Here is a 15,514-nt window from a genome sequence, read left to right on the forward strand (position 1 = left end):
CTTCCTGCCTTAGGTGTGGGACAACCTCTATCCAAGATCAGCTGCCAAGATGGCTGGGGAGTGAGATAGGCACTTTCTTCCAAATTTACAATCTCTTTTTGTTTAATTTTTATTATACACACATATACATATATACATACACATACACACAACACACACATATGTATATTCTTAAATATGTCAATAAAACCTGGCCAAACTATATATATATATATATATGATTTTAGACCACATTTGATGTTTGATAATCAATTAGTGTGCTTGTCCGTAGCGATTTTGTTTAATATTGCTATGATGAGACATAATGACCAAAAACAACTTGGGGAGAAAGGGTTTTGTTTGGCTCTTGTATCCTGAATCACAGTCCTCTGAAACAAGCCAAGGCAGGAACTCAAACCAGGCAGGAACTTGGAGGCAGGAATTTATTCAGAGGCTAGGGAGGGATGCAGTTTATTTGCTTGCTCCTATTGTCTACTTATAATGCTTTCTTATAGAACCCAGGACCAATAGCCCAAGGGTGTCCCCACAATGGGCTGGATACTCTTCCATCAATCATTAATTAACAAATTATTCTACAGACAAGGCCACAGACAGATTTTATGGAGGTAATTATGGTTACCTCTTCTTAAATGTTCCCTACTCTTAAATAACTGTAGCTTGTTTCCAGTTGACATAAAACTAGCCAGCACACCTGGAGACCACTACTAAACTATAATATAAAATGGAAGGAGGGGGGAGAAATGTCTCATCCAAATGTCTCATCCAAATTCCTCCTTGGTACTTTCTAAAACAATTTATGTGTATGCATGTGTGTGTTCATGCACACATATGAGCATGCAGGTGCCCATGAAGACAGAAGAGGGTTTTGTAGCTACTTGAGCTTAAGTTACAGGTGACTGTGAGGCACTTATTTTGGGTGCTGGAAACAAACTCTGATCCACTACAAGATCAGCAAATGCTCTTACACTGAGCTATCTCTTCAGCACCCCCTTTTGATAAATGTCCTGAAGAAACTCAATAAGAAGAACATATCTCAACTTAATAAGTGCTATATACAAGAAACTTATATCCAAAATTATACAAAATGTTGGAAAACTCAGTATAGTTCCATTAAAATAAGTGAGAACACCTTTAAAAAATTTTGTACTCAGTGTAGTCCTGGAAGTCATAGCTAGCCCAATAACACAAGCAAATGAAAGGGTAAATAAAGAAGGAAGGCAGCATATCTCTAGCTACAGATGGCAAGATGCTCTATATAAGTGGCCAAAAGAATCTTAGCAGGACACTCCCAGAGCTGATAAACGCTTTCTGAAAGGTAACAGGACACAAATCGGTGACCTTCTTATTTATTAGTGACAGGCATACTGAGGAGATAATCAAGGAAATAATCCCATGCACAATAGATTGGAAAGCAAACAAACAAACCAAGAAGCAAAAATACTTCAGAAGAAACTTAACTAAAGATGAGACAGCCCTCTGAAAGGAAACTTCAAAAACTGAAGAAAAAAAAAATCAAGGAAGGCACTAGAAGATGAAGAAACCTCACATACTTAAAGATCAGATAGATGAATTCATATTGTAAAAATAGCCTTTTTACCAAAGAAATCTACAGAATCAGCAAAATCCAATCAAAATCCCAATACCATTCTTTATAAGAAATATAAAACAATCTTAAAATTCATATAAAAGCACAAAAGACCCCAGATAGCTAAAGTAATTCTGAGCAAAAGGAGTAATGAAGATATCACTGAACCTGACTTGAAGTTATTCTACAGAGCTATTGTAATAAAAATAGCATGGTGCTAATACAAAAATAGATATATAGACCAATGGCATAGAATAGAGAAAGCTGACATAAACTAGCTTCAGTAATGGGATTTTTTTTTTTTTTATAAAGATGCTAAAATACACTGGATAAAAGGCAGTCTCTTCAACAAAAGGCACTGGGAAAAATCAGTATCTATAGGTTCAAGAACAAAATGAGATACTTGTCTCTTACTGAGCACAAAAGTGAACTGAGAAAGTATCTAAGCCTTCACTCAGTGGAAGGGTGCAAGCATGAGCAAGCGTGCCACAGGAACAGGCTTCAGCTTTTATCATACAGTTGCTCACTTCCTCTGTCAGGTTTATTCCAAGGGTTGTTTTCCTCCTTCTTATCTTACTTTCTCTTTCCTTCCTTTCTTAATTTCTTCTTCAGGAAGGACTTTTTTTTTTTTTAACATAGGGTACCCCAGTTACTCAGCCAAAAGGACTGAAATGGGACTTAACAAAATTAAAAAGTATCTATACAGCAAAAGAAATAATCAGGTGAAGAGACAGCTTACAGAATGGGAGAGAAATCTTTGCCAGCTATAATTCTGATAGAGGATTAATATCTAGAATATTAAAAGAAGTAAAATAGCTAAATTACAAATAAAGATCGAGGGACTGGAGGCAGAGGCAGGCGGATTTCTGAGTTCGAGGCCAGCCTGATCTACAGAGTGAGTTCCAGGACAGCCAGGGCTATACAGAGAAACCCTGTCTCGAAAAACCAAAAAAAAAAAAAAAAAAAAAAAAACAAAAAAACAAAACAAACAAACAAAAAAAAACACTGCCTGCCTGCTCTTCCAGAGAACCTGTGTGTTTGATTCCATTTGTTACTCCAGTCCTAGGGGGATCCAAAGCTGTCTTCTGGCCTCCATAGGCACTTTAAGCACATGACATACATACAGACATGCATATGTGCAAAAATACCTAGACACATAAATAAATTTAAAAAGAAAACAAACAATAAGATTTTTAAAAACAAGCATAGGAAGTTAACAGAAAGCTGAATATAAAAGCGTATAAATGTAAAAGAATATAAAAACATTTTTTAAAAAAGGGTTCAACAAAATTTTATGTCAGAGAAATTCAAATTAGAATTTTGAGATTCCATGCCTCCCCAATCAGACTGGCTATTATCGAGAAAACAAATTCTGGTGAGGAAAGGTGAACTCCTGTGCACTGCTGGTAGAAGTGAAAACTGGTACTGGCAACAAGGAAAGCAGTGTGGGGGTTCTGCAGAAACCTAATGATAGATCTATCCTATGACCCAGCTAACCTACTCTATACCCAAAGGACCTGTGCCCATTAGAGATATATTGTTCACTGTTCACTGTTACTCTACTCTCAGTAATGAAGAAGTTTCACCCACCTAGTTGTCCATCCACTGATAAATGGGTAGTGAACATGTGGTACATATGTGTGCAGAATGGGATATTATTCAGCAACAAAGAAAAGGGAAGTTATGATATTTGCAGGAAAATGGATGGGACTAGAAAATATTATATATTGTTCTATAAATAAATACTTAAATTATGTGTCTGTCTGTATAGGGGTACGTGTGCATGAGTACAGGCACTTAGAGGCTGCCTGATTCCCTGGAGCTTGAGCAATTGTGAACCAAACAACATGAATACTGGGCAAGGAATTCAAATTCTTATAAGAGTAGTACTCACTGTTAACCTTCATCTCCCAAACATTAGATGAAATGAAGTAACTCATGCTCAGAAAGACAACACTTCATGCTCTTCCTCCTATGTGGATCCCTGGCTCTCATATTTTATGTGCATTTGTAGAGATGTATGTATAGGGAGAGGTTAGGAACCTAGAAAACGGCCCTTGAGAAGGGAAAACAAGGCTTCCAAGGAGAGTGGTGGCAAGCAAGGGTAATAGATCAATTGTGTGATGTAAGCACAAGTGGGAATATGGGGGTGGGAGGGCTTAGTTCAGCATGGTGGCAAGGACATGACATAGGGAGAGTGTCAACCAAAACTAAGCATAACCGAAAAAGCCACAAGAAACCTGCTACTTTGTAAGCTAATTAAAAAAAAAAAAAAAAGAAGAAGTTTTTCCTGTGCTGAACAGGGATGTGGTGGGAGGAGAGGCCATAGAACAAAAACTGTTGCATGCTTCACACCACCTGGGGAAGAGGAGGCACGCACTGTGCTGTGGTGGAAGCATTTGTGAAAGAGCAAAGAACTCTTTGCTGCCGTCCTTTTAACTGAACAAAATCTTTTTACACATGTTAGATTTATGATTGCAATGACATGACTTAAAAAATTGTCTTCCACAATATACCAGATTAGCCAATGAACAAAGATGAATCTGTCTTGTCCTTGTGTCTCAAATCTGACCCACCTCTGTCCCTTACTGTCAGTCTCCCTTTAGAGGGGAATAAAGCAAAGTCATGACAATTTACAAGTGAAGATATTTAGCTGCTGCATTTTGTGAGTGGCATAAAACATCCTGTTTAGATGATGGAAAGTACAACGAATACATATATACTTTAGGACAGACAAAAGAGTTTCCATTAGGTGGTAAGCTTTTTACATTTTACCTGGTTGTTCTACTTTGGAAAAGAATGGCTTCATAGAATGAGAAAAAGTAAACAGAGGCATGTAGTGACCAGCCTGTAATGTCTGCAGCTGACATAGGCTATGGGATGCAGTGAATATTCACCATTTTAGACTTGGATACTTATCTGTTTTCAGCAGAGTTTTATGACATACTCAACACATAGATGTCAGTAACAGTCAGTCTGCTTGTTTGGCCCATCCTATGCCTCCTTTCTCACATGAGTTCTGCTAGAATAAATATTGATGTTTGCCACAGAATGAAGCCCACCACTTCCCACTTCTAACTTCAGTGGAGAAAGGAAGCCCATGGGTCTCACCACTACTGTTGTAAAATCTTTTAATCTAAAACAATGAAAGTAGTGAAAGAACAATAAGCAAGTATGTTAATGAGCTTCTAGTCTCTGTTCCTGCCTTTACTTGTTCTGTAGTTTGGTTTTAGATCTTACCTACTCAGGAGAATTTTAAGTATTAGATGAAAATTAAACTTGTTTCTGCCTTTGCAAGGAAATATTTGTGTTTTGATTTTAATGACCCATTTTCTACATTTATTTCACTACTATGCATTCTGCACGATTTATCCTTTGTACAAACTGAGCTGTACTGTACCATTTAATGACAGAAGTAGGAAAGAAATAGCCCTGGTGGCACACATCTTTAATCCTAGCACTTGGGAAGAAGAGGCAGGAAAACCAGGAGTCCAGCCATCCTCAAATATATAGTGAGTTAGTCCATTTGGGCTTGTGACCTCCTGTCTCAAGTGGGGATACTAAAATGAGATGAAAACCAACAAATGAGCAAACAAGCATACAAGCACAGCCTCATTGTTTTTGTTTTGCTTTGTTTTGCCAGTGAGGTAAGTTCCATCCTGGAGTCATGGCAGTGTACTTATACTTCTTTTGAGGGAAGTTTTGGCTTGCAGTGGAAAGGCAGCTTCTCACCTTGACTTTGATGGCATAGTCTACTTTTGCAAGAGTGAAATCCTACTGAAATGGCTTTCGAAAACGTTCTGTGGAAAGTAAGAATTAATAGACGGCAAGTCTTCATTCCCAATTGCCAAACAGGAGACAAATTCATCAGACAGCAGAGTCTGCGCTGGGATAGTTTCACTGGGTGAGTCATTTTGCAAAATGATGCTGGTTTCCTCCTGTCTTGAGTTTTTTATGTCAAGAGAATTGAATTCTCCTTGATTTAAAACGAGGCACAATTCATCAAGAATTAGTGTTTTGTTTAGTAAAGCCATACTTGAAGCAGAAAATTGGAAGTTGGGATATGTTTTCAATCTGGCAAAGTGGTCATCTGTGGTCTCAAGGGATGTAGGGTCTCTTTCATCTCTGTTAATGAAATGGTTTCCTCCAGGAGGAACATTTGAAACCTGGGGTTTGTATCCAGTGTTGAGATCAGGAATATACACAACAGAAGAACTGGTAGACAGCATTCCTAGAGGACAGTCTCTTGTCTCAAGGAGTCCTGTGAGCCTTTCTTCTTTGTAATCTGTGGGTTTGTGTTCCAGGGGAGAGATTTCACTTATCTCTGTAAGGACAGGATCCACATACAGGGCCTGCTCACTGGCATTATCATTCTCAAATACACCTTTTTCCTAGGGGGAAAAACATTACTTCATTTTACAGGCAACCCATCACCACCAAAACCCCCAAAATTATTTAAAAGAGCTGAAACTTTCTTTCTCCAACTTTCGTTTCCTTTTCCCTTTATCTGAGTGTTTATCTCCTGGATGATTTCCTCCTTCTGCCCTTTTGGTTTGTTCTAAATCTTTACGTAGGTCTCACAAAGAGAGAATTAAAAATAATCCATGTCTAGCTGAGACAAAAGGATGGACCATCTAGAGACTGCCATACCTGGGGATCCATCCCATAATCAGCTTCCAAACGCTGACACTATTGCATACACTAGCAAGATTTTGCTGAAAGGACCCTGATATAGCTGTCTCTTGGCTATGCCGGGGCCTAGCAAACACAGAAGTGGATGCTCACAGTCAGCTAGTGGATGGATCACAGGGCCCCCAGTGGAGGAGCTAGAGAAAGTACCCAAGGAGCTGAAGGGGTCTGCAACCCTATAGGTGGAACAACAATATGAACTAACCAGTACCCCAGAGCTCGTGTCTCTAGCTGCATATGTATCAGAAGATGGCCTAATTGGCCATCAGTGGAAAGAGAGGACCATTGATGGTGCAAATTTATATGCCTCAGTACAGGGGAACGCCAGGGCCAAGAAGTGGGAGTGGGTGGGTGGGGGAGGGTGTGGGGGACTTTTGGGATAGCATTGGAAATGTAAATGAAATAAATACCTAATAAAAATAAATTTTATGCAAAAAAAAGGATAATCCATGTCTTAAGCATATTTCTTGGTTAAAACCTTTTTTTAAAGTTTTTATTTGTTTATTTTTATTTTATCCTGAAAATCCTTCATTCAAATGATGTGTATCTAGACTACATTTATTATTGTGTTGACTAGTTTTTGTCAATGTGACACAAGGTTATTTTGGAAGAGGAGTGAGACAGTGTAGCCATAGATTGGCCTGTGGGCAAGTCTGTGGTGCATTTTCTTGATGATGATTGATGTGGGAGAGACTAGATCATTGTAGGCAGTGCTACCCCTGAGCTGGTTGGTAGTCCTGGGTGCTATAAGAAAGCAGACTGAACAGGTTATAGAAAGCAAACCAGCAAGCAGCACTCCTCCATGGCTTCTGCATCAGTTCCTGCATCAATATCTTGCCCTTCCTTCCCTGGGTGATAGATGGCCAGCCATAAGATGATCTCTTTCCTCCCCAAGTTGCTTTTAGTCATAGTGTTTATTCATAGCAACAGACAGCTAACTAAGGCAGTGGGCTCACCCAACTTTAAGCAGAGCCACATAAATAGGTCTGGTCTGCCCAAGCTAAAATCAAAATATAACTCAAATATAAAATTGTTAGGATAGGTGGTAGAGTAATTGACAAACTGATAGCCTAGATGTTAATTATATATCACACTATATAGTTTACATAATTGCTATGGTTATGCTCAATTTATATCTGAAAAAGGGAGCCTTTTAATTGGACAAATAGGTGGAAATGTTGTGGGTTGCCTTGGTGCTGTTTGTATTTTGATGTTAATTCAGCTTCATTAAGAGGTGCTGGCCCTGAAGAGGAGTAGATCACATACTCAGGTGATCTCATTTGGCCTTCTCCCCATTCTAATTGGCTAAATAAAGGTGGAAGCTGATGATTGGGCAATGGAAGGTGGGTCTCAGAGAGGGAGGAGGACAAGGCAGAGTTGGGGGAAGAGGAGGTGGAAGGAGGATGGAGCAGAACCACAGGGCCTGGAGAAGCTGCAAATAGTCTCATTGCTGGGGAATAGATTAGTACAGTGATAGTTCTGTACAATCTAGGCATATAGATTATAAATATAATGACTGGGTTGTGTGGGTTTTTTTTTTTATACAGGCTTATTGGGATAAGAAGTTAACACAAGAGTCCCTTCAGTACTTGAGTTCACATCACCCTCCTTCCCAGAATATTTTTTCTCTTGTGAAAGTTCTTATCTTTCCATATTCTTCTCTCTGCTTTGTAGCTGTCAAAGCTTCTCCCAACTGCCTAGCATCCCTAGGCTGTCCTGTGAACTCCTCTTTTCCTGGAAAAAATATACATACATATATGTATACATATACACATACACATACATATACATAGACATTCTAATGACCAGACTGAACTCTTCTTGGTCCTAACTGATATTTTAATTATGGATATTTTGTTGTTGTTTACTGTTTATTTATAGATTTATTTATTTTATATGTATGAATGTTTTGCTTGCATATATGTGTGTTCATTATGTGTGTATATAGTACAGTGGAGGTCAGAAAATGGCATTGAATCCTCTGGAACTAGAGTTATGGATGGCTATGGGCCACCATGTCAGTTCTAGGAATTGAACCTTAGTCCTCTGCAAGAGCAACAGATATTCTTAACCACTGCACTGCCTCTCCAGCCCCTGCTTATTTGTTTGACAAGGTCTCATTATGTAGCTCTGGTTGGCCTTGAAATCATCCTCCTCCTGCTTCAGCCTTCCCTATGCTAGTTTTATTGGCACACCCCATCACACTGGACACCAATCAGTTTCTGTTTGGTGCTGTTTGATTACCTGTAATAATTTTGCAACATTGCTATTTTCCATATTAGGAATATCTTCATAAAGCCACTTTGGGATCATCAGTAAAACTTTTCTTTTAATTCTAGAAAACAAAAAGATACGTTAGAAGCAGCTCCTTCCTTCCTTCCTTCCTTCCTTCCTTCCTTCCTTCCTTCCTTCCTTCCTCCCTCTCTTCCTCCCTCCCTCCCTCTTCCTCCCTCCTCCTCTCTCTTCCTCTCTCTCTCTTTCTCCCCCTTCCTTCCTTCCTTCCTTCCTTCCTTCCTTCCTTCCTTCCTTCCTTCCTTCCTTTCCTTTTTGGTTTTCTTGAGACAGACTTTCACTGTGTAGCCCTGGCTGTCCTGGAACTTGCTCTGTAGGCCAAGCTCGTCTTGAACTCAGAGAACCCCCTGTCTCTGCCTCCTAAGTGTTGAAATTAAACACATGATCATCACACTTTCTTGGAACATTTCTTTTAAATTGGTGCAGGCAACCATAGGCAATGAATGGAGTTAAAATGGAGTACAACTTAGCCTATGAAGCAAAGGCTTCCATCGTTTTCTTAATAAGCATTCAGTAAGAAGCCGATTTGATATCTTGTAAAAAGTTCCTCTTGGTGCTATCTTTGTGTATAAAAGCACCTTCTACTTTGACTGAGCAAACTACATTGTGCAAACAGGTTGTACCCGGGATGTAGAGAAGACCACACTGACCTGAGGTATGGTTTTACACATGAGGAGCCTGGGGAAAAACAAGTAAGACCTGCTCTTGTTTTAACAGGATCTCTAAACACATTTATTAAATAACAACCAAAATGGCTGAGTGAACTTTGACTTTGATTGGCATCAGGGAAAAATGATTTCTTTACATATATTTATACAATTTTTATGACTCAGTTTTAAAAATTAACCCATATTCTTTTTATGCTTATAATTAGACCAAGATAATGACTTGATGCTACTAGGATGTTTTTACATAGCATTCTGATGCGGTATACAGTGATTTTTTTATGTATATTTTTAAAATTTATCTACTCTTAGTTTCATTATATTTGTGTGGTGATACAATATTCTGAAAATATCTTTCATTGTAAAGGACTGGAACTTTTGCTGGATTTCACAACCAGAATTAAAAATACACCTCTAGGTCACCTATGACTTAAGACTACTAATCTACTGTGTCCTCAGCTTGTTTAACCTGCCTTTAAGAGTACAATGTAGCAGTTGACTTTACTTGCCTGGGATTTCCCATGCAATCAACATTTACAACCTAAGGTAATGCATGGCTATAATCTTAAATTACGTACCATTCCCTGACCCAGATACTGCATGTGTATTATTTGCTTAAACCAGGAACTACAGAAGTTGAAAGCCACTTACTGAAATCTACTATAAAGGTTGAAAGCAATCATGTATGGACACTGGATGATAAACAATGGTATTTGTTTTCTGGGTCAGTTGGGATCAGTTGGTGTCAGTTGGACTTAATCCCTTATAAAACTGTTAGAGATTTCTGTAGAGTATCCCACTCCTCCTCATGTGATGCTTTCTGTTCTGCTCAATAAATAAAGAGTGAAGCCCCTTGAAAGGGACAGACACAGCATTCTTAGATAGACAGATATTCAACGGGATAAATACACACAGAAACATAGACAGACAGAGCCACAAGACAGCCTTCAAGCAGGTACAGGTTCAGACTCATACAACAGACAGATGAGAACCAAAGGTAGCAGAAGCATAAAGCAGAGGATTCAGATCTGGACTTGTTCCTTCTTGGTAAATGACTCCAAGGGAAGTGCTTTTAGTTCTTTCCTTAATGTGACACTGATGCATTATGGGTAACTTGGTCTTTTTGTTTTGTTTTTCTACATTATTTTTATTTCATATTTATGTAGGTTATTTCTTTTTCAATGGATTTTTCATATTTTTGATTGATTCATGAGTGCCATCAGCAAGGTAACTTTTTTGCTTCTTCAAAAAATGTTATTGGCATATGTCCATTTTAGATAGTGATAAATCTTAGGAGGATATTTTCATCCAAGGATATTGGGTGGTAGCTTGGTCTTATTCTCTAACGTGTATAATCTGTACATATTTAAAATGTGATTTTTGGCCTCCATTTTAGTTCTGATTCTAATAATAGTCTTGTATCAGTAATGTTTAATTGTATTAAATAACAGTATCTTTGCAAAACACATGAAACTCAAGAAGGACGAAGACCAAAGTGTGGACACTTTGCCCCTTCTTAGAATTGGGAACAAAACACCCATGAAAGGAGTTACAGAGACAAAGTTTGGAGCTGAGACGAAAGGATACACCATCTAGAGACTGCCATACCTGGGGATCCATCCCATAATCAGCCTCCAAACGCTGTCACCATTGCATACACTAGCAAGATTTTGCTGATAGGACCCTGATATAGCTGTCTCTTGAGAGTGTATGCCAGGGCTTAGCAAACACAGAAGTGGATGCTCACAGTCAGCTATTGGATGGATCACAGGGCCCCCAATGGAGGAGCTAGAGAAAGTACCCAAGGAGCTGAAGGGGTCTGCAACCCTATAGGTGGAACAACAATATGAACTAACCAGTACCCCCCGGAGCTCGTGTCTTTAGCTGCATATGTATCAGAAGATGACCTAGTTGGCCATCAGTGGAAAGAGAGACCCACTTGTCTTGAAAACTTTATATGCCTCAGTACAGGGGAACGCCAGGGCCAAGAAGTGGGAGTGGGTGGGTAGGGGAGTGGTGGGAGGTATGGGGGACTTTTGGGATAGCATTGGAAATGTAAATGAAGAAAATACCTAATTAAAATAAAAAATGGGAGTTCAAAGCTCCCAATGAAAAGAAAAAGAAAAAACCCAGTATCTGCATGTATGTTAAATACTTATATTGGAAGTATTTCTTCTTTCTATTTTGCATATGCATGTGTATTTTCATGTGGCTATGTGGATATATGTACATGTGAATGCCTGATGACAACCTTTGGTGTCATTCCTTAGATGCTATCTGCCTTATTTTAAATCAGGGTCCTACCATTGCCTAGAGCTTGACAAGTGAGCCCCACACCTCTGCCTGTTTCTGCTTTCCCAGCACTGGGATTATCATAAGTAACTCCCTACATGTAGCTTTTGTCAGCTTGGGTTCTAGGGCTCTAACTTAAGTTCCTCTGCTTGCAAATCAAGTGCTGTACTGAAAGGCTATTTCCCCACAACCCTTTATACCTTCTTAAAATTAGAATGTAAACAATTACATTTTTCATGAATTGTTCTATTTTCTTATGTATTATTGCTAACTAAAAGCTTTTGGGTTACAGTAATTATAGTAATGAGATGATTATTACTTAAAATTTCAAAATATATAGAATATCTTTGGCTGATGATATAAGTGCTAACTTTTTTATAGACATTATTTGAACATTAAGACATTTCAAGGATCTTCATAAATAATTACATTTTAATACACCCCAAGCAAAATGACAAGCTAGTTTGTCCATTTTGAAAAGCTACTAGGGTTATGCTTATTAGTATTTAATTTAAAATTTGAAATATTACTTAAGTTCTGTGGGAAAAGCCTATGCACATATTAGGTTGGTACAACTTATAGACTAGCTTGCTTAAAATATGTATTTTGATTATACATTTTGATGAAAAATTATCTCATGGAACTAGTGATGACAAAGGAAGGAAGGAAGCAAGCAAGAAAGCAAGAAAGAAAAGAATGGGTTTCCAATTTCTGATTGGCCAAGCAGCAGTCAATTTAAAGACTTATAACTAGTCAAAATCCTGAGAAGTAACTATTTAATGATCAACCTGATTGGACCATCTGTAACACCTTCAACTTGCAAGTCTCAAGAAAGCATGACAGAACGGACAGAAAGTATGTAAGAGCCTGAGGCTAGAAGGAGTGGTGTGTAACAGTATCTTTAGAAGACAACAAACTCATACCAAATGTGGTTACCTGCATGAGACCTGTACAAGATTTAATCAGTAAGTATCCCAGTATACACAAGGGACGGGCACATGATTCTCATCCCTAGCTGAGGCGCTATTGGCAGGTGATGGCTACTGGGCCAGGGGAAATCATTTTTCTTTAATGATGATTTAGTAAACAAGTCTACATCTGTGCACATGCAAGCAACTCCAATTAAACTAAGTGGAAAGCAAATGGGGAAATAAGAGAGGGAGTTCCATCAAAATACACTATATACTTTCGTGGAATTGTTAAAATAGTTTTAAAATAGAAGAGACATTGAAGCTAAACTCATAAACATCAACATAGTTGGTAATAGAGTGACAAATTCAAACAGCCCCACTTGTTTTCACACTGACTTAGCTATTTTGTTTGGATAGAGGTTAAGGCAGGCTGTGGTCACTGGGAAGAATCCAGACACTGTGGATAATGCCTAGTACAATGTTAGTGCTGTGTTAGAAGAAGAGAACATGGAAATTGATATCTACTGTCTCTCCTTGATGAGTGCTTGAGGCCCTTGGGTGGAGGAGTCAACCTTTTTTTCTAAGCCTTCATTTGTTCATCTGTAATATGGGACAGAGAGCTTTTCTGATGAAATTATTTTGAGGATTAACTGAATGATATGTGAAAAGGTGACAAGGATAGGCATTTATTAAATATCTGTCCTTTAACTTTCCATTTTCAGGACTGGTGAGATGGCTCAGCTGGTAAAGATCTCGCTGTCGAAACCTGATGATATATCTGCATTTAATTCCTGAAATGCACATAAAGGTAGAGAGAACCAACTCCACAAAGCTGTCCTGGGATTTCCATGCACACCCTGTGGCACATGCATATTCTCCTAGTCACACATTATACATGCACAATAATTTCTCTTTTTCAAAATAAAGATGTTAAGGTGTCTTTTTTTTTTTAGTAAATAATTGAATTGAGTACACTTTGATAGTACGTGTATATGGCCTAAACCAGGAACCAGAAACTATAGAAACCTACCCTATTCGAAGTGATCTGTTAAATATCCCAATCAGAGAAAAAATCGGCAACATGATGGCCAAGAAGACCATTCCCGACAAAAGTCCAATGTCTTGATGATTACCTAATAAAGGAAAGAAAAGTAATTTTAACTGAGCATTACTGTCCATGAGATGACCATGTCAGCGTTCTCTGTACCCTGTTTAAAGTGACAGTCACTGATCTCAAAGGGAAGGGAAGCAGAGTCTACCTTCACCTAGGACTACAAAGTGATTGCCTTTCCAGATTGCCTGACTGTATACCCCAGGAAACCATCTTCTGTGTGAGGAAATTGGACCACATCCATTTGAGGTTAGTGGGTTTCTAGAAGTGCATCTTCAGCAAGTGTGGCCAATTCACAGACATGTCTTGTGTGAGTATGTGTCGTGAGAAACCTCATTGGGTTTGTCTGACAGCTGAGAATTCCCAACTGCTGTGACAATGTCTAAGACTGCTAAAGTCACAACTATATCATTTTTGTAGCCTTTTCTGTGAGGCAAAATTTATCTGTGACTTCTTATCATTCTTCAAAATGAAACTTTACCTATGAGAAAGCAGTAGTTCTACTTAGAATAATATATGCTGTAAGAAAGAAATAAAAATTGCTACGTCTTTCACCCTTCTAAAAAACCCACCCTTTTTACATTCTGAAGTTGAATTAATCTCTTTAGATCTCCCAGTATAGTTTATCCAACATGTGTTATTCATAGGCTTATCACATTTTCTCCCTGGAACAGAGGAAAATAACCTCAATATTTTTACATCTAGAAGATACTTTAGATGTGACTTATCAGTTTGGAACTTGTGGTGGGGCCATGCTGAGTAGCTGCCTTCTTTCCTTTCTTCTTCCATCCCTATCTCCCTTTCCCACTTTTTTTTTTAAATGATTAGCACTGGGAGCTACTGGCCCCACACTAGTCACTTCTCTGCTCCATTCACCTGGATGTCTCCAGGCTGCCTTTTCTCATCTTTAAACTCATCTGCCAGACAGGGGCCTGTGAACTTTAGTCTGTTTCAAACTCTCACAGAGTAGGGAATTCATATTTTTCCTAGGGCCAAAGAATTATTATTGAACATTCTAAGCAACTAATGAGGCTACAAGTTGCTGCACACCCTTGAGCATTAGAGCTTAGAATTAGAGAAAGGATTATCAAGATACAGGGTGCCTGGAGAAATGGTGTAAGGAGATAGGAGGGACCAAGAGCCAAATTGAACTCTGACATTCATCAGCTCAATGACCTTGGGGAATAATTACAAGCTTGTTGAGATTCACATCTTACTTTTCATAAGACACAGTACTGTCTATCTAATGGAGCAGCAGTGAGTCTCCAGCCTTGAAAATTTTCACAGAAATTTCAATGTGCATGTCTACAATTAGGAATCTGTATGGGGTTGTCTTTTCCTGCTTCATGTTTTTTTTGGCAACATGTAACATTTTGTTGTTTTGTTAATAGTTTTTCTCACCTATCTATCAAGAGTAGAAGCTTTATGAAGACAAATGCTTTTCTTTTCTTCTCTCTCTCTTTCTTTCTCTCTCTCTTTTTTTCTTTCTTTCATTGTATTTCCCTTTCCCTTCCTCCTTCACTCCCTCACTCCCTCCTCTCTCCATCCCTCCATTCCCACTTCTTTGACAAGGTCTCATGTAGCCCAGCTTGGCTTCTAACTTGCTATGTATCTTAGGTTTTGACTATTGCTTTCTGCTTCTACCTCCTTATTGCCAGAATTATAGGCACATACCACTATGTCCAGTTTTTTCCATTTGTTTCATTACTAATTTCTCATTACCCAGTACAGTAGCTGGTACATAGTTGCTTAACACACATTGGTTGAATAAATTATCAAACGTGCAAAAATATCAATATGACCTGAAAGTTTCTTCTTTAAGACCTGTTAGATTTATGTGCTGGGAAGTAAACAGTTTACTAGTGAAATAGTCAGGCTTCAAGTTTTTCAATGGCAAATTTCAATTTAGGATTAGTTAAATTTGCCCACTGTAAAGTTTTATCTAATATTTTTACATGCTTGAAACATT

The 15,514-nt window shown here is 38.4% G+C and overlaps 1 protein-coding gene across 1 annotated transcript in view; it reads right to left on the minus strand.

The window, feature by feature from the left end:
- Positions 1-4,905: 4,905 nt before the first annotated feature.
- Positions 4,906-15,514, minus strand: part of Il23r (interleukin 23 receptor) — a 68,619-nt gene continuing 58,010 nt past the window's right edge. Inside the window, exons 9-11 of the mRNA XM_021165800.1 lie at positions 13,465-13,567; positions 8,519-8,609; positions 4,906-5,976 (exon numbers count right to left, since the gene is read on the minus strand). Coding sequence (XP_021021459.1) covers positions 5,338-5,976; positions 8,519-8,609; positions 13,465-13,567 — 833 coding nt within the window. The 3' untranslated portion in view covers positions 4,906-5,337. The remainder of the gene's footprint in view (positions 5,977-8,518; positions 8,610-13,464; positions 13,568-15,514) is intronic.

The sequence above is a fragment of the Mus caroli genome, chromosome 6, assembly GCF_900094665.2.
Source record: "Mus caroli chromosome 6, CAROLI_EIJ_v1.1, whole genome shotgun sequence".
NCBI lineage: Eukaryota > Metazoa > Chordata > Mammalia > Rodentia > Muridae > Mus > Mus caroli.